Source organism: Haliaeetus albicilla, chromosome 12 (genome assembly GCF_947461875.1).
Source record: "Haliaeetus albicilla chromosome 12, bHalAlb1.1, whole genome shotgun sequence".
Lineage (NCBI taxonomy): Eukaryota > Metazoa > Chordata > Aves > Accipitriformes > Accipitridae > Haliaeetus > Haliaeetus albicilla.
Window position 1 is genome coordinate 29,069,470 of NC_091494.1, and position 27,643 is coordinate 29,097,112.

Below are 27,643 nucleotides of genomic sequence, written 5' to 3' on the forward strand. Positions count from 1 at the left end.
CAGGAAAATGTTGAGTCGTAGTGAGTGCTTGGGTATGCCATCTGACTGCCTTGCTAGTTTTGGATGCCTGTCTGGTGTATTTCAGTGCAAGAGAAGAGCAGGGAGCCAACAGTGAAGCCTATTTGTTACATGGTGGTAGCTGCACTGTTTGGATGAAGTTAAACTTTGGTAATCTTTGCTAGCTAGTTTGGAGATGTAAGCAATAAACTCTTGCAGGAACCTCTTCCTTCAAGAGCAGTAAGCAAAAAGATATCTTATTCTGATTAAATGAAGTGGGAGAATGCAGTGCTGTAGGTCCAGTGTAAAGCTTGGAATTACAGGGGTTTATTTTAAGACATGGTATACTGTAATAGTTCGAGGGATGACTTCCCAGTCTTTCTGTGGATGACTGTGTATAAAGAACTGTGTTAGTTCCCTGTGAGATAACAATATCCCCAGTGATCTCAGCCTTGATGTTCTGGGATTAGCTCATTTAACCATCACTTGAAGGCCTGCTCTCACAAGAGCTCATGTAGAATCCCAGCCTGACATGCAGCATTAGGCGAAATGATCTTGACGTTTGTGTATCACAATTCCATTCCCTTCCTAGTGACTTGCCTCTACTTAAAATCAAGATTGTTATTTCCTTAGGGAATATGTTGGCAGTCCCTTAGCTGACTGAGTGCTGGAAGTAGGACCCTCTCTCTGAGGTCAACAGGATGTCACTGCAACAGTGGGATGAGTTGTAAGGCTCTCACCACTTAGAATCTTTTTTTTTTCTGAGCTGTGTTTTTTAGCATGAAATACTGTTAAACACTCTTTCTTGATCTATATGCATTCAGGATTTAGAAAAACTTCATAGTCTTGGACACCGTGAACGCTTTATCTTCAGCAGGCTGAAGGACTCCAGTGTGATCTCTTGCCTCTTTGTTTTCATAGCAGAGGGCTGTTTATACTGTTTATATTGACATACAGGTGTTTGTTGCACTCATTATTGGACTCTTAAGAACCTACAAGAGTGCCAGTATTCATTGTGCTGTGAATACTTTCTGAGAGTACAAATGACTTTGGTAGTTGTGAGAGAGATCTTTGAATCTTGTCAGCAGTTTTCCTAAGCTCCACTTGCAGCTTTTGCACAGCTTCCAAGTTCCAGCCATAGTTAATGTTTGAACAGCTCTTCAGTCATTCTTCTAACAGTATCCAGGTACCTCTCCAGGTCTCTGTGTAGGCTGAACAGTGCTGCCTGGAGTTGCCCACATTTTAAATGTTAGGGGGTCAACACTCAGAAGGGGAAGCAACTGGAAATAACTCTTTAAGATCTTCATGGCATTTTCGGTACATCCATTCAAATTGCACCTTTGCCATTTAATTTTGGGTATTGTGAGATTTGAAGAAATGAAGATTGCAAGATGCACCTTTTTTCTGTATATGGATATAGCAACAGGCAATGGGTGAATACCCACAGGATTACTTTGAAAGTGCAAAGAGATCACCTTGTTTCAAGAATTTATTCCCACAGTGTGAGTATGCACAAGGAGATCACATTTTGAAGATGTGTTTGGAGAATTTGTCTATTTCATGGTTATGAGAAGGAGATGTGTAAGGCAGTTCAACTGTGCATAAGGCAGTCTGACTGTGTTAGTAGAGCACAAGTTTAGGCAGGCTTATTTTGCTAATTAAAATATATTGGTATAGTATACAGACAGTGTTACAAAGACTGGAGGATAGTACCATGTGCGCCTGGAAAAAGAATCAAGCTCTGTGCCCCTCCAGTCCACCTCTAGACCTCCTTCAGGAGGAAATAAAGCATATTCAGCCTTCTTGAAGAAGACGACAACACCCTTCTGAAACGTGGTTGGTAGGGGACCACTTGAAGCAAGCAAGGAGTGCTGTGGCACTGACATGCTTACAAAGAGAAGACTCCTGTGATTGTGACCCATGATCAAGAACTCTGTGGGCAGTGCTCCCAAACCAGAGGCTTGGAAGTTTGCATTGAGGTTCTGTTTGCAGCTTTCCTGCTAATGGAATTGGTGAGGTGCGCAATAAGCAGAATACAATGTGATCCTGTGGACAAATGAGCTTCAACCAACGCTTAGCATTAGTACCAGGCTCTGATAAGAGTGGTACTGGTTATCCTTTAGCATGATATGTTAGTGTTACATACTTTATCTTCTTAGAGTTCTTAATGCCTGGAAATGCTGAAGCGTAGCTCTTGAGGCCAACACAGTAGAAGTGATCACCAGGTGCAGACCCAGGTGGTGTGTTGGGCCTCAGTCTGGTCTCAGAGTTGAAGAATGTCACTGGCTAGGTCTGTGTACAAAAGGAAGAACCTTTGTCTTGAAATTCTAGCACAGCTGAAGGTTAGAAAAAGTTATTTCTGGTCTCTGCAAATAATTAACTTTACCTTGAAATTACTGCTACTTAGGGATGACCAAGAAGTGAACTTTCCTCATTGGTTGATAATGGTCACTTTTTTTGACTGTTAATGCCTTCTGTGTTTTCTGTGCCATGTTCTGTTTTCTTTTTGTGCTGGAACATACTGCATGGTAGTCCTGTCATGAAATGAGCAGTGTTCCTTACAGGTTTGGTCCAGTTTTTTTTTATTATCTGCTCTACTATAATTGTTTATGAAATTGGGTGTTCTTGTAACAATTTCTGGAGAGATGGGTTGCTAGTTCTTCTTCCTCAGGCTTACCTATAATCAGTTTGAGAGAAAAAGAGTGACTTTTTCTTTCTTTTCCACGTTTTTTCCGTTGTCTCAGGGTTAGCCAGGCTTTTGACTTTTTCGCAAGTGTACGAGCAAAATGTGTGCCGTGTGATCAACATTAAGTTTCTGCTGTGTCTAAACTCCAGTTCTAGTTAACATTGGCCTATGATGCTGTTGAAAAATGACGCCTTTGTGTAACTTGTCACAATCCTTGATAATGCTGTATTAGGGGAGAGTAAACAAGTTGGTAGTTTAGATGACTGATGTTAATTTTTTCCAATCCTTGCTAATGGAGCAATGTTGCCTTTAGAAGTTTGAAGACAGCATTACTTGAGAGACTGGCTGCCTGACAATACTTGGTGTTACATTTTTATGGTCATGTCTTCTCAAGGAAGGCCTGGCTCTAAATTGCAGCTAATGGTAGTAGCTGTGTGTAGATACTCAAGGATTTTTTTCTAGGAGGGGGATCTGCATTTCGTAGCAGTAGGACTGACTGATTAGAAAGGTGCAATTACTACTTCAATTTGAGCCAGCTCCAGTAAAATTGGAGAGTCCGACATTACCTATGCCGTCATGTGATGCAATTTGATTGAAGAATTAATTCTGGGTTAAAAATTCTCTTTCCTGTGCTGGTGAGAGGGAGGGAGCATAGTGGAAACTGGAAACTGTCAAAGTAGCAAAAAAGATTTTAAGGTTTCTGTGGAAAGCTTATTGATGGCATATTGTTCTAATGCCTGAGGTCTAAAGGGAGTAGAGGTTGCTGCCCATCAATCAGGTGTGTCGTGTCCCCGTTCCCCCCCCCCCATCCTGTGAGACTTGAGAAATGCTTTCCTCTTGTTCATCTGGAAATTCTGCATTTATTTCTGCATTTTAAGGATGACAGGTGCTAATTTTAATATGAGTATGTGAGCTTTTAAATGTAAAAGGTAATGCGTAATGCTTTCTGAAAACATTGCTTTGTCCTCTGGCCTAGCAAATGGTTAAGCAATGCTGCACCAAGCATTATTGTATGTAAATTGCCCTAGTTCTGTAGTTATATTAACACCCACTTAAGAACCTGTTGAAACAGGTATGAGTACATTGAGACAGCTTATGTTCTAATTATGGGCTATTTATCTTACTTTATGGAGATGCTTAAACAGAATTCACTGCCTCTATGTCCTTTGGTAAGGCATTAAATGATTCGGTTGCATGTCTGATCTATTTTCATTTTAGGTCTTCCTAGGTTGAACAAAGTGGGTGGGCTTTTTTTGTTGCCCCGATAAAGTTCTTGGGAGGGTATTATGAACCTCATTGCTAGCATTTGGACTCTTTCAGGGTTTGAGTAGCTCTGTGTCCTCTCAGGAGTCTTTGGTTGTAATGATCTAAGGCATGCAAATGATGTTACAGAAACCTCTTGCCCCCCTCAGAAGGAATGGGGAGAAGGGTTGCTTGTGAGGGCATGGAAGAGTTGGACTAGATCTCAAGACGACCCTTCCAGCCTCAGAGATTCTGTGAAGGTTGGGTTGAAGCAGCACAGGAAACACAGCTGTGTGGGATAAGGGAAGAGCATCATCTGAATGATAGTGTTTGACTTGCTTTACAGTATCTTTTGGATAATGGTCCAGAATTTTTAAACTTAAGTCATGTTTTCTCTATCACATATTCAGTTGCTATCTGCATTTTTCTAGAACTTAAAGTTCAAGAACTAAGTTTTTTGAGAGAAAAGCAGCAAAACCTAGGAACACGGTAGTTTGCAGAAGAATGAGTTTCTTTTTGTAGCTCCTGTACAGAAGTTGGCCAGGTGTTCCCAGAAACCTTTTGTTCCTGGTAAACACTACTCCTTGTTGCCTTTCCAGGCTCCCCATCCTGCTTTGGGTTGCAAGCCCCCCTTTTCTTGGGCTCAGGCTGCACTCTACAGTGTAATAGTGTCTCATTTGGGATTTAAAGTGCTCTCCAAGTTTAACTATTCTTCATCTGCAGTAGAGGCTTCTTTGAGAACATTCTGTTGGGGAAGCTGTGGCAACCAGCTTGATTTTTAATCCCTTTAGGAGAGTGTTTGCAGTCCTACTTATAAAATTAACCTGAGGAAATATGACAGTCTAAGTCACAAAACACTGTATTTATATCATGTTAGAAAGGAAAGGTACTAAGTCTCTTACTGTAGGACACTGTTGAGAAGCTTGCAGGAAAGCTAATGCTTTCCAGGCAAAACTAGGCTCAAATTAGCAACTCCCTGTATATACTTTTCCACTTCAAAATTGTTACTTACCATTTAAGTGCACTATACCTGAAGTACTAAATGCAAGGTTCATAAGACTTTCTGAGGTTATTAATGCTATTTTCACTTGGACTAGAGCGACTGAGCATCCTTTGCCTTGTGGAAGCTTCTCTAATATGGGGTGTTTTGATTTATATCTTCTTTGGAACTCTTCTGATATGTAGGCCCCACCGTCTATGACTTGTATGTGTCCTGAGTTGATGCCTTCTGCACTCCCATCCCTTTACTACATAGAGTTTGTAAGCTGTTCACATTGAATACTGAACTCCTGTCAAAACTTGTTGAACTGGTTTACTTTCTGTAAGTTGTACTTTGACTCAGTTCCTTACTCACTTAACATGTCCTTCGGGTTGTATTTGTTTTCTGTACCTTACAGGCTTTGCATAAACAGCCTTCCTATTGTTTTCCTGAGTTAGGTGGCAAGGAGCTCAAAGACAAGATGGGAGAGAACATGGCTGCACATCATCTGGTGTTTGGTGGCTAGCTGGTGACTTTCTCATATGTGAATAGAGGGTCCAAAGGAGGGTGACAAAGGTGATCAAACTGCTGGAGAACCTGCCCTGTGAGGAAACACTGAGGGAGTTGGGTCTTTCCACCTTGGAGAAGAGAAGGCTCAGAGGGGACCTTGTCACAGTTTTCCAGTTTCCTTTCCAACTTGGGCTGTTCTGTGATTCTGTGAATAAACCAGGCAGTGAGACTAATTATCATTTCCAGTTAGTCAGGTGCTATCAAAAGGCACATAAATCAGTCATCTGACTTCTTGCAGCTTTTTAGGAAAGCAAGTAGAACCCATACAGAGTGTGTGAGACTTGAGGCTTGGAAATGTCATTTTTATATACCTTTCCAAATAGTGTTTTAGGTGCTTCTCCAGAATATGAAAGGATACTTCTTGACTTCTGCAGAGTATTCACTCTTTTGCTGGGGTGTGTGTGCGTGTGTGTGTAGTTTTTCTCCCTCTGTGTCCCCCTGCCACGTAGTATTGCAGCATCCCATTTCAAGTAACGCTTTCTTCAGTAGTGCTAGGGCCCAGTCATTTTTGTGTAAAGTTTCTCAGCCATTCCAACCAGCTACCCGTTTGCTGATTGAAAGTTTCTGCACAGAGAGCCTTTGTAATCTGGACATTCAAAGCAGAGGCTAGAATCATCATGTTGTACATTTTATGAAGAGTTTTGTGAGACGTTAATTAGGAAACTTATTCTAGTTTTGGGGCTTGGGAAAGACTATCAGGGACTGAGGCGACTGGAGAATGAGAAGCCAGCAGAACCTGGAAGAATCTGGAGTGTTGCTGGTTTCCTGCAGAAAACCACTCCCTGTTGTGGGAGGGCCTGTCAGCAGGAACATAAAACTGTTTCTTGCTGTTGATTTTTGTGAGTGGTGGTTCCTGAGAAATGTGTAGTTTCCCTTTTCTCTTCCCCCTCCTTCTAGGCTCTCCTGAAATCTCCACTGCTGCCGACCTGTTTCTGTGATTAGTTACCAAAAAGCTTCGTGGCACCATTTGCTTGCTTGTGCTAGCTTTTCAAAGGTGTCACCTCTGCTGCTTGGAGCTGTAGAGAAGCCAAGTGTGAGGAAGAGGCTTTCCTGGGCACACGGGATGGGTCTTAAAATTGAGTAGTTTGCATTCAGATGGAAGAATCAGTAGAACTAAGATTTGGGGACTGTAATAGTGGCTGATTGTAGGTACTTTATGATGAGCAGCTATGGAATGTTAGTTTTTCTTTTTTAAATAACTTCACATTTTTCTGTGTTATCTGGAGAGGAATGCAGATATGGAAAACAATCTGAATAACCAAAGAAACAGCGGTGAAGTCAAGCTCTTTGTAAAACCTCTAGTGAATCATGAGTATTCTTTCAACAATGAGGTTGTATGCATAACTGTCTGCTGCAGAATGCACAAATAGGAAAATACCATGAAGGATTAGATCTTTAAAAAAAAAACTCAAACAGAAGTGCAAGAGGGATGAATTAAAAATTTGAGGACTTTATGCTGTATTTGCTCTGCAGCCAGTTTTTAGATGCTCTTGGGTGTAGGCATCGGAATTGCTACAGCTGATTTTAACTTGTGTTAGTAGAAAAGGCCATCTGAGGATTAGTGGCAGTTGAGCTAAATAGATGTGTTTGAATTATACCTTTAAGCAAATATCAAATTAGAGCAAAGAACAAAACACTAGTGTTATGCCTTTTTTGTTGTTTTAAGAACACTGGCTTGTTTATCTTAAAAGGCAGATGGCCACTTTATGTACTACAAGACCACATTGTATACTAACATTTCAAGTAGAGAGAGATGGAGAAGTAATAGACGTGACAACTTGACTGGCATTCCCCTTGAGTTTGAGTAGTGAAGATGTACATTAATCTGAAATGTTTGTTTTGGCAAGCATTCTGTTTATGCTAACAGATGTGAAAATGGAGGAGCTGTGGTAGAGTAACACTAGCTCTGTGGTAGGTTAAAACCAGTAAACCTTAAGAGACAGTTGAAACTGTGAATACAGGCAAGGCAATTAAGGTGATTGTCTAAGACTGAGTATCTGCACTAGTCAAGTTATGTTTCCTTTGACCATTAAAATACTACAGCCTGTGAGATTTTTAATTTTCACTGACAACTACCTGTCTTTTCTAATTAGAAATGCAGTTTACTGCCTTCTCAGGAGAGATGGAAAAACTGGCTGTGGTGAATTTGAATGCATCTCATCTCTGTTGTGTACTGCTACAGTATTCTGTATTTGAGATCAAGAGTAAACTGTGCAAAAAAAATCCCCCAAATGCAAATTAGTTTTTATGTTTATAATACTTCTTTTCTAAATTACTGTAAAGAAATCATCACGTATTATTTTCTTGTTGGGGTCAGAAAGAACGGTCACTTATTCTGTTGTCTTCTCAGATATTGCAGGTTAAATAATTTTTAGCTATTTCCATTGAGCCTTGCATGCTGGGCTGAAAATTGGTGGTTCAGAAGCTGATTCATGTGTAGTTCATATGCTCCTGCCTTAGATTTCGTGCTGTTTATCAGAAAAGGTGGAGCAGGCTGATGTCAGTGACTACAGTTTCAGTCATCTGATTTCAGTCTGCTACCAAAGGGACTGTCAGAGCACCAAGCTGGTTCTCAGACTTTATTTCAGCAGATGGAATGCACTGCATTCTTCAGGCTTCTCACTGTTAAGTTTATCTTGGCTAATAAAAAACTTCTTTCCTACCTTATTCCTGCTCTCCAGTTTGGAAGAAAATGCAGACTGCAGTGACAAGGTTAGGCTCATCAGTGTTGTGTACAAAAGAATAGTAATGCCTGACTTTGCTGTTCCCCTTTGTATACACCCCACAATAACATTAGGTCTTACAGCTTTAAACTTTGAATTTGTTATGTCTGCTATACTCATTACACATTTTTAAGTGTCACAGTTGTCTTTTAGGATACAATCCCTAGTCTGTAGTTAAGCTAGATCAATGACCTAATATTTAGCCATGTGTAAAGCCTACGTTATTTGCACAGTCCTGTTACTCAAGCTGTGACCACCTGTGTGCTAATTATAGGTTACAGTTATGCTAATATTGGTGTTACCCTCTAATTCTCTAATTTTGTCAGCCTCAATTTTTGTGTTTACTTCCTGAAAAACTGAAAGAGGGGAGCATAGCACCCATCTATGCCAAAATGTGCTAGAAACAGCACTATTCAATGAATCCCCATGAAAACACTGCTTGGAGATGTCTGTTTGTTCTTAGTATCCATGGCTATTTTTTGTATGTATGTACAGTGCTTGATTTTAATCAGAATATTATGAGGCATGAACACACTTCACAGATGTGAAATGTCTGCAGTGTTAGGTGGTCAACAGAGCCACGCAGTGTTCCCAGGTGTGTTTTACAGGACTGATTTCTGTGAAATTGTGTTAATTTACTACAGTTATTCATTTAATCTCTTATCACTTGCATCCAGTATGGTGTTTCGCTGTTATTTTGCCTGGATTAATACAGAGCTAAATAGTTTACAGTTATGTATGCATCTGAAAGAGTATTTAGAATATTAAAATTCTATTTGTTGGGTTCAAGCAGGATCCTCTACATATCTGTCTTTGAGATTAGTCCCAGTAATGTGGACTCATCATCTCCATGAGTCAAATTATTAACCTTGCTTATGTTACATTATCAGCTCTGTTTTATAGTATGGGCTACTGCTATTCTGGCCCACTATTGTCTTGAAAGCCACTTTTCTGTGATCTTTATTGATCCAAGGCTCATCCGTCCTATAAGAGCTTTAGAGTTTAGCTGCAAGTGAGGTGTGATCCTAAGAAAAATGCTTTAGAAATTGGCCCACGGCTGTGAAGCTCCCTTTTTCAGAGGACAGAACAGCCAGGGAGCATGTTGTCTTTGGAAGAAGCTGCATAGCTGAACTTGCCTCTGGTAGCCCTGTACAGAAGAAATACCAAGGTGGACCTCTGTTTTGAGAACAGTGACTTTTCAAATTATTTGCTGTTGTAATCTTTGCTTTTGTCATTAGGATCCGTGACACCATTAAATGAGATGGAAGAAAACAAGATAAGGGAAAATCAGCTGTTATGAGGAGAGGAATGCCTGTTTCAGTTTTTTTCCCATTTTTGAAATGTATAGTAGGGTGGGGAAAAATATATAGGTCAGGAAGGTAGACTTGATGACAACATTGTAGGGCCTCTGTATGACATCAGCTAAAAGAGCTTGAATAAGTGGTACAAAGTCATGAAATAACTAGTGAATACTTAATGAGACTAGAGTAGAGAAATGCTTGTGAGATAAGCCTGTACTCAAGAGGAAGATTTAAGTTAGTTAAGAGGACAGGTTGGCCACTGTGTCTAGATCAGAACCAGCTAAGTCATGAGCTGAAGGAGAAACATGATCGTGAGATGGTATCTTAATTACTTGTGAAACTCTTGCTGGTGGAATCCTTACTTCTCCTTAATATTTTGTATAAAGTATTACTGACTAGCACTTTAATGGCACAGAATGTGTGGTAGTGCTATACCTACTTTCCACCCCTAATGCTAAGTAAATAGTATGCTAGAGTGTGACAGCAACAGCAGCATGAACCTTGTTTAGCATGGGGTTTTGTTCACAAATTGGAAATATACTCATGTGACCAACTTTGTTCTTCTTGCACTTCCAGATGGATGGAGGCCTGTCTGAATGAGGAGCTGCCTCCCACAACAGAGCTGGAAGAAGGATTGAGAAATGGAGTCTATCTGGCCAAACTTGGAAACTTCTTCTCCCCTAAAGTGGTTTCTGTGAAGAAAATCTATGATAGAGAACAGACTAGATATAAGGTGAGAGGTGTTGGTGATAGATATTACTTTAGGTAGTAACCTAAAATAGGAAAACATGCACACTGAGGTACTGTGAGCAAATAAGCAGAATGTTAGTTTATATTAGTGCTACCTAAGAAGCTCCACCTTCACTCTAGAACATTGGTTAAGTGAGGGGGCGTGGACTCCTAGCTTTATATCTGAGCTTGCACTCATGTGAAAGAACTTGTCATACACAGTCAATATGATTGTACATAGAAGACTTCTGACTTCTTTTCTGTAAGAGTACTATTTTCACTATCTGTCTTAATGAATGTCCTGGCTGTTCTTGGCAGCTGTGGTATTTTGTTTCTTACTGCCCTCCCTCTTGTTCCTGCCTATTTTTATTTCAGGCAACTGGTCTCCACTTCCGGCACACGGATAATGTAATCCAGTGGCTGAATGCCATGGCTGAGATTGGTCTCCCCAAGGTAATTTCTATGTTGCATGTGCAGATAAATAATCTCAGAAAAGCTTTACATTCCATGGAAGCATTTGCTGTTGTACAAAAATCAGCAAACTTCATCTAGTTAATTCTTCATTTTCTAGATTTGCGTCCCTGTAGAAATTTTCTCCTAAAACTCCTAAAACTGCTGAAAGATTTCATTCTGCTATGTGTGTGAGAATGATCAGGAGCAAAATAATTCCTCCTTCTATACCATATCCTTAATATCACTAATCTTGCATAACATCTGCATTACGTTGTTCTTGCCATGCATTCTTTTGAGCAATATCTGAGCTACAGTTTGATTATGGAAGTTTTTTTAGAAATCTATGCTAAAAGAAGCAGTACAGCAGAAAATACTATGTTCTCCATTTCTTCAGATTTCCCTACAAAATTTTCACATCAAGTTGAAATGTTCCTGGTGTACCTTAATCAAATATAAATCACTGGCTTCACTAAGGGAATGGCCAGATAAACTCCTCTGATCTAATAAACACTGTTGTTGCCTGAAAATATATGGAACTTGGTAGTGTTGTGGTGATAGTCAAGTTACATACATGGATAGTAAGTAAATTTTTTAAACTTTTTTTTTAAGCCGTTTTATGATTAGTCTCACCAAAACCAGCATTGCACAGTTTAATCTCATGTATGTTTTGTTTGCATACATGCTTGCAAATTGAACACTATATTTGGCAAAGTTTTTCAAATAGCTTGTTGATATTTACTAGTTGAGCCTTGCTGGCTGGCTTATGATGATCTTACAGGAGCAAATTTGGGATTAGGAAATGCTGAAATACGCTGTTAATGTTGTTAGGTGAAAATAAACAAGGAGGGAGCTAGACAGAGAGAAGTTAAGTGCCAGGTATGAGGCAAGATTTTCAGATTTAAGCGGATTTAGGGGGAAAATAAATGTGTGAGATGTTAAAGAAACTGCGCTGGGGTCCAGTACATTGACAAAGAGATATTGGTGCTTTAAGTATTTCCCCATGCAGAAGAGCCAGGGAACTGATGCTGTGGAATTGTGAGGGTCTTTCAGTTGTTGCTCTTGCCTTTACAGAAAGAGCAATGCTATTTTGTCCTCACAGGCAACAGCAAGGAATTTCCGAATAACTAGAAAGTAACGTATCTTGTCAGCACTTCTGAATGAATTGACACTTCCAGTATTAGCCCCTTGTATTCAACTTTGCATTTCAGACTGTCTCAAAGCTTTTAGGTCCAGCTAACTGAAAATGTAGTATGCAGACCACCCCAGTGCTGGTCTCAGTTTCCCTTGTCACTGTCTCTTCTCTTGCTTCTCAACCCCATTTAGTCCAAACAAAATCCTCTTTTCTGTGTTCTAAGTATTTTTTTCATCTCTTGGCTTTCACCAAAGTCCTCGCTAATACTTCGTGACCCAGTATCTTGGTGGGCACACAAAAAAAGGGTGTACTCATCCATGTGTAGAACGTGGGCAGGGAAAGGGGAGCCCTGGTTTAGGTGGTAGAAACAAAAGGATTGGCTCTTCAAGTAGGAGAAAGGTTGGGCCAGGGCAGAGAAGCTCGAAGTGTTTTGTTCTGTGGGCTGCTTCATTAGTGTACTACAGAAGAATTGGGCCTATCACAGTTATGTGATTTGGCTATATAAGGTGAGTATAATTCAGACTGCTAACTTTGTTTTTATCTTCAGATATTCTACCCAGAAACTACAGATATCTATGATCGCAAGAACATGCCACGCTGTATCTATTGTATTCATGCACTCAGGTAAGGCATGCTAGGCAGAAATCTAATTGCTTCTGAAATCTTTCTGCAAAGCTGAAAGGGGAGAGAGCTGAACTGAAGCCTAGATGAGGACAAATTTTCTAGCAGAACAATCTTACCAGGTTGGAGCAAAGATCCATGAAGCCAGTATTTTGCTTTGGGCAGTGGCCAAATCAGATGTTGAAGGAAAAAGAACCAGTCAAGTATGTTGTGATTACTACCTTCCCATCCCAGTTCTTGCACTCCCTCTCTACTGTTTGAGGCAGAGCAAAACATTTTGGGACTTAAAGGAAAGCCTGAAGCCCTAAAAGGTGTTTGTGAGAAACACAAGATACTAGTTTATGTAGGGATCAGTCAGATCACCGAATGAAAGCCAGTGTGGTTACAGCATTGTACTGCAGTGTGTTTATCTTGATGACCACAGTAAGTGATCAACCAAGAACTGTTGTTGAAAGGTCTCTTAAATTTTAAAATCTCACAGAGACTGAGTAGGATAATCCCAGTTCCTGAGAAAACTGGCAGGATTCATTTGTTGATGCTTTGCTCTTCAATTTGACAGGGTGGCACATCACATGTGTGTTTGATTTTTTTGTTTGTTAGTTTTTGGTTCATTAGGGTTGTTTTTTTTTCATCTGGCTAGCTGATTTGAATGCAAGTGTGACTTTTGGAACATGTTGACATGTTTATTTTAAAAGGATTCCTTTTGTAGAATTTACTAGGTGATTGAATGCTGGACTGCATACATTTGGGTCTTCCTCTGTTGCTTGCTCAGTTTCAGTTCTCAAGAATGGCTTGTTACGCTCTCTAATCTGTTGGAAGTGTGAAATCCATAGAGATGGATTGCATTTATCTGAATGTTATCTGATATTTCAGATTGCTGTAGATTAAATTATTATTTATAGAAGCGAGCTTGATCCCAGCTTTAGCTTTAAAATGAGTTATCTCTGTAGAACAAGTCATTTGGGGTTTATAGAGCAGTGAGGAGTAGACATGTGGTGGAGTACACTGCCACTATCAAGACCAATGCTCCTTTTTGTTTACCTTATGGCAAAGTTCCTCCCTCGCTGGCAGCTTTGTGATAGCTACTTTATGCCAGGAGTTGGCTGGCATATATTCTTGTTACGTGTTCTTTGTTATATCCTGGCTGTTTGCCCCCGCCAGTAGTCCGAATTGTGGACAATTACCAAGCTTTCCAAGAAAATTGTTTGCTGTTGCTGTACTCTTTCTAGATCATATATTAGGAAAAGAAAATTAACTCATGGAGCAAAATTAATAGATGCAAACAGTTCCAGTAGTTAAGGCTGTAGAAGTTATAATCTTTCATCTAATAATACCTTTTCCATACTACTTAATTTTTTTCAATTGTTAACCTTTTTTGGCTGAAATGTTCTGTAGCCAATTTCTCTGCAAAGGCAGCCTTCTCAAGATTTTATCATTTAAATAATTTTCCTTATCAAGGAAAGAAGAGTAATTCTGATATGTAAATATAAATATGGAAAAGGATGTTTTATTAAAAACTTACTCTTTTTTCAAGCTTAGTGCAGAAGTATATTCCAGTTAAGACATAAAGATCTAGAATGCAGTTTTGTTGACAGTCTGTAGGTCAGAAATGTTCCGGCCTTTTTTTGTGTGTGTGTTTTGTTATATGAAAAAAATCTGCTTGGATTTATAAATATTGGAGATTTAGATTTGGCATGTTGAGGTCATGTGAAAAGGTGGGATTGCTTACTCTCTAATTTCCAAACATGTTAAAACTGAGTTTACTGGAGGAATAGATACTTACTTTATTAATAGTTTATTTGTAATGTTCTTGTATAATTAAATATTTTAATGGAGGGCACATTTCAATGATCTGTGCTGACCCGGCACAACAGGCAAAAAGGAGAGGAGTTGCTTCTCTTTCCCCAGTCCCATTTGTCCTTAGCTGTATGGATTCATCCCTCCTTTGTAGCAGTTCAATTTCTTGTCAGGCTCCAAGTGAATACATTAACACCATTTTAGTAAGCCAAATCAGTTTAGTGAATATTTCCCCCTACTCAGCACCAGTGAGGCTACACCTGCAGTACTGTGTCCAGTTCTGGGTTCCCCAGCACAAGACACACATGCACAGACTGGGAAGAGTTGAAGGAAGGGTCGCTAAGATGATTAATGGACTAGAGCATCTCTCCTATGAGGAAAGGCTGAGAGAGCTGGGACTGTTCAGCCTAGAGAAGACAAGGCTCCAGGGGAATCTCAGCAATGTGTGCAGCTGTCTGAAGGGAGGGTGCAAAGAAGATGAAGCCAGACTCTTTTCAGTGGTGCCCCATGACAGGACAAGACGCAACTGGCACAAACTGAACCACAGGAGGGTCTCTCTGAACATCAGGAAACACTTTATTTACTGTGAGGGTGACCGAGGACTGGCACAAGTTGCCCAGAGAAGTTGTGGAGTCTCCACCCTTGGAGATATGCAAAAGCCATCTGGACATAATCTTGGGAAACCTGGTCCTATGTGACCTTGTTTGAGGATGGAGCTTGAACAAGACAAACTTGAGAGCGCCCTTCTAGCCTCAACCATTCTGTAATTCTGTGAAGATTTCAGACTGGTGGACCAGTTATGTGCAGCTGAGGGGGGAAGAGAGGTGTCAGCTCACCCTCTTGGTGATTATGAGCTGTTATGTTGGCTTACCTGAGTGGCTTCTTGAATCTATATCTCCTAAAATTATCTGTGTCATGTCAGAACCACAAGGAAAAATTACTAGTTCTGATTTTTTGCTTATTTTCTTTTCTAGTCTGTACCTGTTCAAACTGGGTCTTGCCCCCCAGATTCAAGATTTATATGGGAAGGTGGACTTCACAGGTAAAAAAAATAAAAAGTGCTGATATGTGTGCTGCCTTTATCTAATACTATACTACACGCTATATAGATCAATTAAAGGATTGTTACTGTTGATATTCTAAATGCAAATTATATTTAAAATTAATGGCTATGAGGAATTTTACTAATTTAAGAAAAAGGTTTGATTTGGGTGCTTCTGAGCCAGGCTGTTAAATAGCTATCCATTTGCTAATCATTACTTTTGCAAATAACAGCCCTTTAACTTTTTTGCCACTGTTGTAAGATGCTTAAACCTTGCCTCCATCCCTTTGGGAGGGGTTTCAGTTTGGAACTTGGTGAATGGTTCTGACCTCCCTTGACAGTTTAAAGCAGAGGTGCCATCAGCACCTCCGAAGAAGAGTTTACCAGCTAATCTGCTGCAGGAGATTCCAGCACAAAGTCTTATGTCCACATGCCTCCTCAAGGTTTTAGTTCCTTGATTTTTGCAGAAGTGTCAAATTCTGTTTTGTGTTAGTGAGGTTCCTGCCTGAGGGCACGCATCTGATTTAAAAGGTGTATAAACTTTATTTTCCTGCAAAACAGTTGTTGATTGTATCTATAACATTCTAAACTATCAACTCTCTTCTTGAGTTGTATGGTATTTAGCAACAGCATGTCTTGATATCCTCCATTCACTTTTCTCATCGTAGTCTCTCTGCTATGAGTTTTCCTGACCTGTTGGCAGATGTAGTTGAGGCACCTCAGAATGATGGAGTCTGTTTCCAGCTCCTCATGAGAGTTGTGTGTTGTTTTCTAGTGAGAGAGACTGCAGAATATTCCCATATGAGTTTCTGGGAGAAATGTAGATTTTAGGAACGTGTGCGAAATGTCTATCAGTTTTCATTTATTTGGTTTCACTTACTGGGTTATATTCAAAGTATTATTTAAAGAGTAATTATAACTTATTGTAGTTATCCTAATTTTTTTTTTGTAGCAGCAGTTGGTATAACAGTGCTGATTCCTGCATAACATTTTTTATGTGTGTTTCAGAGGAGGAAATCAGTAATATGAGGCTTGAACTGGAGAAGTATGGTATTCAGATGCCTGCCTTCAGTAAGATTGGAGGAATTCTTGCAAATGAACTTTCTGTGGATGAAGCAGCATGTAAGGAAAAATGGAGTTTCATTTTATGTGATTATTCAAATCAGCAGATTAGATGTCTCTCTCTCTCTTTTTTTTTTTTTTTAAACATGTTGGTTTTAAAGCCCCCTGTTGTGAGACAGTACAGCCCTTCTGACATGCCTTTTGGAAGACTGGGAAAAGGGTTTTCTTCTTTCCCTGATGTATTTTTTTTTTTCTTTTCTTTCTGGAACATAATGATTTGACTAGCTAGAGTATTGTACTGGGAAGTAGGCTGCCTTTTTTTGTCAAGAACACAAAACTGTGATAGAATGAGAGGTGCTTTGGTAATTCTTTTGCTTTCTGGTTAATTTCCAGATAATTCTTCTGCTCTTTCCAGTGAAGTTCTCAATTTTTAACAGAGCTGCTGTGTTTGGGACTAACTGGCAGACTGTGACTTGTTTTTTCAGTACATGCTGCTGTCATTGCCATTAATGAAGCAATCGACCATCAGGTTCCAGCTGACACTCTTATGGCAATGAAGAACCCTAATGCCATGCTAATAAATCTTGATGATCAACTGGAATCCACTTACCAAGACACACTCTACAGAGCAAAGCAAGACAAGATGGAGAATGCTAAAAATAGGGTAGATCAAATCTTTCAAACCATCTATTTGTATGCATTGCAATTTTGTATTGCAGTGTAAAATGTGGGGAGTTCACAGAATGTGTGTTAGTCCTGTATGTATAGTGTTAGGTGGAGTTACTCCTGGTGGTATTCTAATATGTTCCACAGTAACCTGTCTTCCTATTGTAGAAGACAGGCAGCAGTTAGCTGTGTTACTTTGTTTAGCTGTCTGAAATATGGGCCGCATGAATACAGAATTCATGTCAGCCTTTATATGTTGGGAATGCTATCCCTCTATTTTCATACAATATAGATACATTTTTCCAAACAATGAAATGATGAGCAAAACTGACTGATGCTCTCAGAAGGGGTCAATGTTGTTTTAGAATGTTGTGTATCAAATGGCTAGCTATGTGTACTGCTTTCTGTGTTGTGGAGCTCTACTGTGTGTTCATATAGAGCAATTACATTGAAATAAGATGTTTCTGGGCTGTCTGTATCAGAGTGTGAGTATACTTACTTTACATGTATTTACTTCTAGGGCTTCTTTTTGCATGTGTAGAGGTAGCCGATCTATGACCTATCACAACTCTATATAGATATACAGTTATGCTCCCTGACTTTTTCAATGAGAAGATCTATGAGGGCAAAGGAAACTGTAGAAACACTGATTAGTTTTTATTTCATCTTCAGATTGCCTCAGAAAATTCAGAGAGAGAGAGAGATGTGTATGAAGAACTTCTGACTCAAGCTGAGATTCAGGGAAACATCAATAAAGTGAACAGTAGGTATCATGCTAAAGTAATCGTCTTAATTGGAGTAGTCTTCCTCACTTTCTGTAATGCTAACAAAAGTGGAAGGTAGTTCCCCTGTTTTTGTGGGTTTTTTTGGTGGTGTTTGGGGTTTGTTTGTTTCTTTGCTTGTTTTGCTCATCATTAGTAAATAGTTGTAAGCTGAATTCATTTTGACTTCTGTTGCCCTTCCTTTAGGAAATGGATTGTCCATGTCGCTGGCCCCCTCAGTTCTTCATCTTGAGTAATGCATGCTATTTCCAACCTTCAGCCCCTTTTTCAAGTACTACTTTGCAATTGACTTTAGAAGTCTTCCCTTCAGATTACATGCCTAACTTGCTATCTATCGGGTCTAGCGACTATTTTTTTTTCTGAGCAGTAGGTTATGTAAACCATGGGACTTCCTCAGGTAATGTTTCTCTCAAAACTCTGCTTTACTGTTGCTAGCACATGCAGCCATATCAAAGATTGACCTAGCTTTGGAACGAGGAGACTCATTAGCACTGTATGAAGCTTTGGCAACACCAGCCCTGGGACTCCGAGGATTGCTACAAGAAAATTGTGACTGGTATTTCAAGCAGTTTTTGAGTGATAGACAGCAGAAACAGGAGGTATGGAAAAGTCTAGATTACCCTGCCTGATTCATAAGGTTTTTCCCCTGCCCTCCCCTTTTCATCATACCACTGCATACTAATCACTTGCTATATACCTGCATTACAGTTTAGTGTTGGTTTGAAAAAGTTAATGCGAAGAGACAGAAGCATACAGTAAGCATATTTATCATTTAGTTTTCATCTCTGCATATGAAAGGCCAATATAATGCTTGTATGTATGTATACTTAAAATACTTTCACCAAACCTTAAAATATTAACTCGTGTGTGCGTATAGAACCGTTGTAATATAGGTTTGTCTTCCCTCTCATTTTACTGTTGTCAGTGCCCAAATAATGTGGATATTTGTGTTTTATAAATACCCATCAGGTAAGCATATACTGCTTTCGCTGTGGAGAATCCCACCATACACCGTTTGTAGACACGGTGCTTCAGGACATGGTTTAGTGGTGGACTTGGCAGTGTTAGGTTAATGGTTGGACTCGATCTTAAGGGTCTGTCATGGTTTAGTCCCAGCCAGCAACTAAGCACCATGCAGCTTCTCACTCACTTCCCTGCCACCCAGTGGGATGTGGGTGAGAATCAGGAAAAAGAAGTAAAACTTATGGGTTGAGATAAGAACGGTTTAATAGAACAGAAAAGAAGAAACTAATATTGATAATGATAACACTAATAAAATGACAATAGTAATAATAGAAAGATTGGAACATACAAATGATGCATAATGCAATTGCTCACCACCCACCGACTGACGCCCAGTTAGTCCCCAAGCAGCGATTCCCCCACTCCCCCCAGTTTATATACTGCGTATGACGTCACATGGTATGGAATACCCCGTTGGCCACTTTCGGTCAGCTGCCCTGGCTGCATCCCCTCCCAACTTCTTGTGCCCCTCCAGCCTTCTTGCTGGCTGGGCACGAGAAGCTGGAAAATCCTTGACTTGGACGAAACATTACTTAGCAACAACTGAAAACGTCAATGTGTTATCAACATTCTTCCCATACCGAACTCAAAAACATAGCACTATACCAGCTACTAGGAAGACAGTTAACTCTATCCCAGCTGAAACCAGGACAGGGTCTTTTCCAACTTAAATGATTCTATGATTCTATAACTAAGGTTAACCTTGGCTTCTCATTTCAAGCGAACTCTTTAGTGGATTTTATGTGCAGGCTGCCTGATCAGGCAGAAGTAGGTGAGGCCTTCCTCAGACAAGTGGAAGATGCCTTGTGTTCACGGGCCTCACTCCTGGGGAGCTTGAGCTGCCTGATCTGCTGTAAGGGCAGCACAGGAGGGTACAAGCAATCGAGGACATTTCTGGAGTGTGCTGGTGATAACTTCTTGGCATATGTAAATGAGGAGTGGATGAGGGAAAGTCCTTTGCTGGACCTAATACAGATGAGAAAGAAGTACTTGGAGATGGGAAGGTCGGGGGCAGCCTTGGGTGCAGTGACTATGAGATGGCGTGATGGTAGAGTTGACGATCCTGAGAGGAGGGAACTCGGTAAAAAGTGTAGTCACAGCCCTGGCCTTCAGGAGAGCCTGGAGACATGTTCGTGGATCTGTTTGGAAGAATCCTGTGGACTACGATCCTGGAAGAGAGATCCAGGAGAGCTCATTGACTTTTCAACAATCATCTTCTCCAAGCTTGAGGATGGCATGTTGCGATGAGCAGAAAGTCAGGCAAAAGTGGCAGGAGGCCTTCATGGATGAACCAAAGAAATTCCCACAAAGCTCAAACAGAAAAAGGAAGCATACAAGAGGTGGATGGAAACAGGGTCAGGTGACTCAGGAGGAATATAGAGATGCTGTCTGAGCATGTAGGGTGGGATTAAGAAAGTCTAAGCCCAGCTGGGCCTGAATCTGACAGGGAACATGAAGGGCAGCAAGAATGACTTCTACATAGATAGATCAGCAGCAAAAGGAAGACTAGGGAAAACTTGTGACAACTGCTGAATGGGGCACAGGAGCAGAAGACAGGGAACACAAAGGCTGTGGTACTGAATACCTTTCTGGCCTCTTATTTACTGATAAGATTTTTCCCTTGGGAATCCCAGGCTTCTGACACTAGTGGGAAAGTATAGAACAAGGAAGACTTACCCCTCAGTAGAGGAGGATCAAGTTAGGGAGCATATAAACAGCTTGGACAAGGGAGCTGGTGGGCTGCATTTGTGAGGGCTGAGGGAGCTGGCCTATGTGATTGTGAGGCCACTCTAGGCAGTCTCTAAAAGTTGAGGGAGATTGGGGGAGGTTCCTGAGGACTGGAGAGTGAATGTCACTCCTGTCTTGAAGGGCAAGGAGAATCTAAGGAATTATACGTCTATCAGTCTCACCTCAATCTGTGGGAGGATGATAGAGCAAATAATCCTGGAAACAATTACCTAATATATGAAGGACAGGAGAGTGGTTAGGAGTGGTCAGTGTTGATTTTTGAAGGAGAAATCATGCTTGACCAATCTAACAGGCTTCTACAAAGAGATGACTGGCTTGGTGGATGGGAGGAAAGCAATGGATGTTTATCTTGACTTCAGCAAGGCTTTTGACACTGTATCCTATAATATCCTCAGACAAATTGTTGAGGTGTGGGCTAAGTAAGTAGACAGTGTGGTAGACTGAAAAATAACTGAACTGCCAGGCTCAAAGGGTTGTGTTGAGCAGCATGATGTCCAGCTGGAGGCCAGTCACTAGCGGTGTACCCAAGGATTGGTACTGGGACCAATACTATTTAACATCCTCGCTATTGGCCTGTAAAATGGGACAAGGTGCACCCTTTGTAAGTTTGCAGATGATACAAAGCGGGGAGGAGCAGTCAATATACCAGATGGTTGCACTGCTATTCAGAGGGACCAAAATAGGCCATTAAGAATCTCATGAAGTTCAACAAAGACAAATGCCAAGCCCTGTGCCTGGGGGAGGAAAAACCCCATGCATAAGCAGCACAGACTGCGGATAGATTGGCTGGAAAGCAGCTTTGCAAAGAAGGATATGGGGTGCTGGTGGACAATGACTTGATGAAGAGCAAGGAATATACAATTGTGGCAGAGGAAGGGGCCAGCAGTGTCCTGGGATGCATTAGGAAGAACATTGTCAGCAGGCTGAAGGAGGTGATCCTTCTCCCTCTACTCAGTGCTGGTGAAGATGATAGCTGGAGTACTGCACCCACTTCTGAGGCTCCGCAGGACAAGAGACATGGACATACTGCAGCAAGTCTAGTGACATCTGAGAAACTGATTAAGGGCTTGGAGCATCTGACATATTAGGAGAGGCTGAGAAAGCTGGGATTACTGAGCCTTGGGAAAAGAACGCTTTCAAATAACTGATGGGAGGGAATAAAGACTGATCCAGATGCTTCTCAGTGATGCACAGTGACAGTATAAAATGCAGTGGGCACAAGCTGAAATTCAGGAAATTCTACTTAAGCATAAGAAAAAACTTCATTTACAGAGGGTGATCAAACACTGGAACAAATTGATCAGAGAGTTTGTGGAGTCTCTGTCTTTGGATATACTCAAAGCTCAACTGAACACAGTTAGACTCACAGAATTGTTGAGGCTAGAAGGGGTCTCTCGAGTTAGCTTGTCTTGTCCAACCTGCGTGTTCAAGCAGGGTCCCCTAGACCTGGTTGCCCGAGATCAAGTCCAGATAGCTTTTGACTCCATAACCTCTCTGGGCAACTTGTGCCGCTCCTTGGTCACCCTCACAGTGAAGTGTTTCTTGATGTTCAGAGAGACCCTCCTGTGGTTCAGTTTGTGCCGGTTGCGTCTTGTCCTGTCATGGGGCACCACTGAAAAGAGTCTGGCTTCATCTTCTTTGCACCCTCCCTTCAGACAGCTGCACACATTGTTGAGATTCCCCTGGAGCCTTGTCTTCTCTAGGCTGAACAGTCCCAGCTCTCTCAGCCTTTCCTCATAGGAGAGATGCTCTAGTCCATTAATCATCTTAGCGACCCTTCCTTCAACTCTTCCCAGTCTGTGCATGTGTGTCTTGTGCTGGGGAACCCAGAACTGGACACAGTACTGCAGGTGTAGCCTCACTGGTGCTGAGTAGAGGGGAAGGATCACCTCTCTTGACCTGCTGGCAACGCTCCTCCTATAATGCAGCTTACACTACCATTAGCCCTCTTTGCTGCCAGGGCACTTCACTCACTCATGTTCTACTTGCTGTCCATCAGGACCCTCAGATGCTTTTCTGCAGAGGTACTGGGTAACCTGCTGTAGAGCAGGGGTTTGGACTGGACTATTTCCAGAGATTCCTTCTACCATCAACTATTCTGTGATTGTGTCATTTTAAGCAGTCTCACTTAGAATGTAGGCCTTTCTGGGGCTGAAGAAACTCTCCGCCTTAAAGTTTCTGGGACTCAATTGTAGTACCTAACTAGGAAGCAGCTTTCAAACAGGGCCCCTATCCTTTTGTTGTCAGACTTTAGCGCAGCTCATTCAACTTCTCAACTGCTATATAATTTATTATGGAGCAGGACTGAATGCAGCTGCAGTAGGAGTTGCCTGGCTGTGTGGCTGTACCTATCTCATGTGACCTCATATATTCTCCAACTTGGGACACTTTCTGCATAGGGCCTATTTAGGATCACATTTCTAGTAATTTAGCATGTCCTCTTCCCTGAACCCCTGCAAAATCTATCTGCATCAATATATGTTTATATATATAGGTACATAATACCTTTCTTTTGTAGACTGTTACAGCTTTTTCTGCTGGAGTGCAGCTTTTTTGTGTTCAGAAGGATTCCTCAATCTGAAAGGCATACAGCAGTACTTCAGAACTGTTCTTGATTGCTTGCTTATTTATTTTATTTGGGTGTGGTTTTGGTGTGGTGGTTTGTTTTTTTTTTGTTTGTTTGGGGTTTTTTTGTGATGCAAGATTTGTTTGGTCAATAGCTAGATGATGTTCCTTAAAGAATAATTCCTTTATAGTGAATGTGCTGTTTTGGGATACTCTTCCTGTCAGCCAGTGTACTGCTATACTTTGTGAGTGTTCCTTAACCTGGGTTTCTGCGTGAATGATGGAGCTGAAGGGTGTGTGTATTGCTGTTATACCCTTCTATGGGAGTATGAGGACTTCTACAGCACAGGCAGCCCCGCAGCTGTTGCTATTCAGAAGACTTGTTGTTTATCACTGAAGAGAGATCTTCACAAGCTATGTGTCTTGGGACCTACAATTAAGATAAAATAGGAAAAGTGGAGGCTTTTTAAAAAGTCCTACCAAGCTTTGGTGTGGCAGAAACTCTCCATAGTTGTCCAATGATGTCTCTAGGGATGAAATAGGAGCAGGAGGATTTTTACCAAGTTTTTTAGTAGCCACAAAAGACAAGTTGAGCTGTTTTCTAAACTGCAAAGTCAGATTGCACATTCTTCCAGAACGTAATTGAAATGTCTTGTTACGTAAGTGTGGTCTGTTGGTGCTTTTGGAGAATTATCATCTTTACCGTGTGAACTATACAAAGGGTCATGACCTGTATGGCTACTACCCAAGTTATTCAAGTCCTCCTGCTCCCCAGTCACTCAGTCTCGTTTTCTATTTGTATTCAAGTGGTACCATATAGTCCAAGAAGCATGTTGTCCATTTTTGATGTTCTGCTAACTCTTTCATTGCTCAGAGGTAAAATGGAACATTAATTAATGTATCACTTCATGGCAAACTACACAATTACTAATTTCACTCCAGCATGCAGCTCATGTGCAGGGAGTCTTTTCCCACATAATTGTTCCCTTTGTCTTAAATGTTTTATAATTTTGGAAGCTAAGTCTTGCCTTTAATTGCTGTGTTCATGGGGCTGCACTTCTAATACTGTAAAAGGCATCAGGTTGTACATATACAGTCTTTCAGCATATGAACTGAGAATCTAGTGAGCAATTTCTGTCTTCCTCACATATGTGGCATTCTTTGTTTGCAGAAGCTATGTGGCATTAGAGTGTTTTAAGGAAAAGCTGGATTTTTTTTTTTTTCTTTTTATTAAGCTATTGGAAGTGAATAAGCTGACATCATTTCACCCTCCTGTTTTTTTCTTTTTCTCAGGCTGGCCTTACAGGTCCTCTGCAGAAGGAAGAGTTGCAGTTGGGAGTGGATGCTGCTAACGGGGCAGCACAACAGTATCAGCAAAGTAAGGATCAGCAGAAATTACTGCAGCAAAGTGACCATGGATGTGATCAAAAGGATGAGACAGCACAATATTTGGGTCTATATGGGGATAAATGAGGTCTCTCTCAAACAGTTATGAATGTTTTTAAATACTTCATGGCTGCCAAGAACATTTAAGAGAGATGGTTGCCCTGATTATTTGTAGTGTCTTTTATCCAGCTGTTGGAATACTGCTGGAGATAACAGCATATAATTTGAAATATTAAGAAACATAGAACTTTTGCATCCACCTTAAATAATTTCTTTTTTAGAATGCTTGTATGAGTTTTTGTGCTCTGGATCTGTGAAGGAAATCTGGATTGATCCATGAGGTGTGAAAACTAGGTTACCTGCTGACCATTGACATAAATCTTACTTGGTTTGAGCTACAGAACCTTTAACTGTTTCTAAATATCAGGTAGCAAATACAATGCAGATAGCGATGGCCGATTGCTTTTTGATTGATGCTTCTGACACCATGCAGAACTCTTTTGTGGAGAATAATATTCAGTTCTGGCTGTGCCGGAGCAATTAGTTCAATTTGTAATAGGTAGAAAGGAGACTACTATAGATCTGGGGCGAGAGGGTTTAGAATACAAGAGGAAAATAGTGAATGCCTAATAACTAGGCTAGGAGGCTACATTTGAAGTACCTTACTTGTTCAGCATGGACCTTGGCATTTGTTTACCTACTTGTGCTCTTTTAAAGTTAGCCACCATGTACCCGCTGTAGAGTGCCTGTTTCTGCCTTGAGCAGGATAGATGTAGACAGGAAGAAGAAGTTGCTACTACTCATCCATCCAAAAATTTGCAATTTTGAGGCTTCTTACTGTCAAAGACAGAAATGGTGAAACAATCCTTTGATAAGCAGGCAAAAAGGTGAACTGTTTTTAAACATGAGCTTTATTTTAAAGAAGGCATTATGTATTTTAGTTGTCTGCAGTAATGGAGGACTAACTGGGTAAGTATGGATCAGAAAGTTTCACTCATTCCCTGTAGCTAAGGGAATTATTCTTTGTTTTTTGTTAGGTATCTGATTATTGAGTAGAATAGCAGCTCTCTTATTACTGGGGACTCAACTGTCAGCCTTCCTCATTCTTTATGCTACATCTTTGAACTTCTAGGGCTGGCAGCAGTAGCCAGAATTAATTCTGCAATTCGAATGGGTGATGCTGAGAAGACTGTGGCAGAAATGATGAATCCAGAGGCCCAGTTACCAGAGGTTTATGCATTTGCTGCAGATCTTTACCAAAGGGAGCTGGCCACCTTGCAGCAACAGAGCCCTGAAGTAAGTATCACATTCTCTCTTATTTCTGCAAGTTGGTATGGATCACTTGGTCTACCTTGTCTGTTTTGTTAGATGTGTTTTCTGGAACAAACCTGTCTTGAGTCTTCATAGAACTGCTTTGATGTTCAGTCTCTTCTCATGTGAAGTTTAATCCCTAAATCTTGAGACACTTGGCCCTGTAAGGTTCTACTTTAATCTCTTATTTGGTGTTCTATCTTTATGATACTCATCTTTCTACTTCTATGTCGTAAAGATTGTCCCTTTGCTTTGTTATATGTCTGTTCTGACAATGACTGTTCTGTGTGCAGCAATAGTTTGTAAAGTGCGAGTGAAACTAATTTGTTGTCCTCTTTGTATGCAGGGTAACCTCACCCATCCAGAATTATCTGTTGCTGTAGAGATGCTGTCTTCTGTGGCCCTGATTAATAGGGCTTTGGATTCAGGGGATGTGAATACAGTATGGAAACAACTGAGCAGTCCTGTCACAGGGCTTACAAACATTGAGGATGAGAACTCTCAGAGGTGGATATTTCAAGGAATCATGTCTGTCCTTGATGTTGCTTATATTCTGTGACTTTTTGAATTTTTTTTTCCTCTTACGCATCACGTTCTATGTTATTTATTACAGTATTGATTTTATCTCTGTTGACTCTTGCATCTTGTTTTTGTGATTGCTGTTTCTTACCGGTCTGATTTCTGTGCTGTCTCTCAACGCTTTCTTAGGGATTTCACATTAAAGCCGTGTTGTGGTACCATTAGGTTGTCACTAATACACCCGCTGTGTTCTTTGCCCTGGACCCTCATTCAGTGTTTTAGTGATTTTGTTGATTATTTCACATTTGGGCTGACCATCCTGCATGCAGCCTTTGCTCTTTCTCCTCTTCCCCCTTTTCATATTTGTTCCAGTTTTAACCCTCATGCTACCTCTTCCACTTTCTGTACAATTCTTGTGCAATTCTCTCATGTGTTCCCTGGCCAGCTTGTTGCGATGTGATGTTTGCTGGTTTTGGTTTTTGTTCTTTGCCAGATATGTCGATGATTTGATGAAACTGAAAGCTCAAACGCATGCAGAAGGAAATGAATTTATTACGTGGAATGATATCCAGTCATGTGTTGATCGTGTGAACATAGTTGTGCATGAAGAACATGAAAGTAAGTTTTTCTGCTCGATTCATGCTAGACTCATAAGGAGTGCTCAAATTAGGTGCATGTCAATACAAAAAGTTATTGATTGTCTTGTAGTTGTGTCATATGTTAGATATCTAAGAAGATATTAGTTGTGAGCAAGACTTCGTAGTCTGTAATATAAAAGGCTTGATAGCAAGACTGTTGATGGAGAGATCAGGCAGGCAGGAGTGTTTGTGGTGTTGAAATCAGGATCTCCAAACAGTTTGTTAATCCTTCCAATGCAAATTTCAACCCTTTTTTGATAACAAAATGCATTGTCTGCTGTCCGTGTCTAAGATTAGTCTAGAATCTTTTTTAATTTTGCTTCAATCCCTCAAATTGAGATTTTTGTAGTACTTGTTTTCATTAAGAGTTAATTGTAGCCCAGTCTTTGAGTACTCCACCCTCCTTGCTAATTTGCTGCATTCAGCAGAAGTTACTTTTCTTGAAGTCTTGTTCTCTCTTTGGCGGCAATCTCTGCCCTATTCAGGTTTTCCTCTTCTCCCTTTTAGTCCTTCTTTTGAATGTGCTTTGGCCTTTTTACCTTTCCAGTACTTAGTGGAAGTTCCACAGACTCAGTCCAGGATCCCCCTCTACTATTTATCTGTGGGTAATCTGACCTGCAAATGCAAGATAAGCTACCCATCTTTGTGTTGATGATTCTTGGATGTAATG

General features: G+C 40.7%; 1 protein-coding gene across 3 annotated transcripts in view; it reads left to right on the forward strand.

Annotated features, from left to right (window-relative positions):
• IQGAP1 (IQ motif containing GTPase activating protein 1) overlaps window positions 1-27,643 on the forward strand; it is a 76,410-nt gene that overhangs the window by 16,995 nt on the left and 31,772 nt on the right. For all 3 annotated transcript variants that reach the window (XM_069798830.1, XM_069798828.1, XM_069798829.1), the window contains 12 exons: window positions 10,075-10,231; window positions 10,603-10,680; window positions 12,360-12,436; window positions 15,205-15,272; window positions 16,281-16,394; window positions 16,820-16,998; window positions 17,673-17,763; window positions 18,218-18,381; window positions 24,413-24,497; window positions 25,638-25,801; window positions 26,163-26,323; window positions 26,829-26,953. In XM_069798830.1, coding sequence (XP_069654931.1) covers window positions 10,075-10,231; window positions 10,603-10,680; window positions 12,360-12,436; window positions 15,205-15,272; window positions 16,281-16,394; window positions 16,820-16,998; window positions 17,673-17,763; window positions 18,218-18,381; window positions 24,413-24,497; window positions 25,638-25,801; window positions 26,163-26,323; window positions 26,829-26,953 — 1,463 coding nt within the window. The remainder of the gene's footprint in view (window positions 1-10,074; window positions 10,232-10,602; window positions 10,681-12,359; window positions 12,437-15,204; window positions 15,273-16,280; window positions 16,395-16,819; window positions 16,999-17,672; window positions 17,764-18,217; window positions 18,382-24,412; window positions 24,498-25,637; window positions 25,802-26,162; window positions 26,324-26,828; window positions 26,954-27,643) is intronic.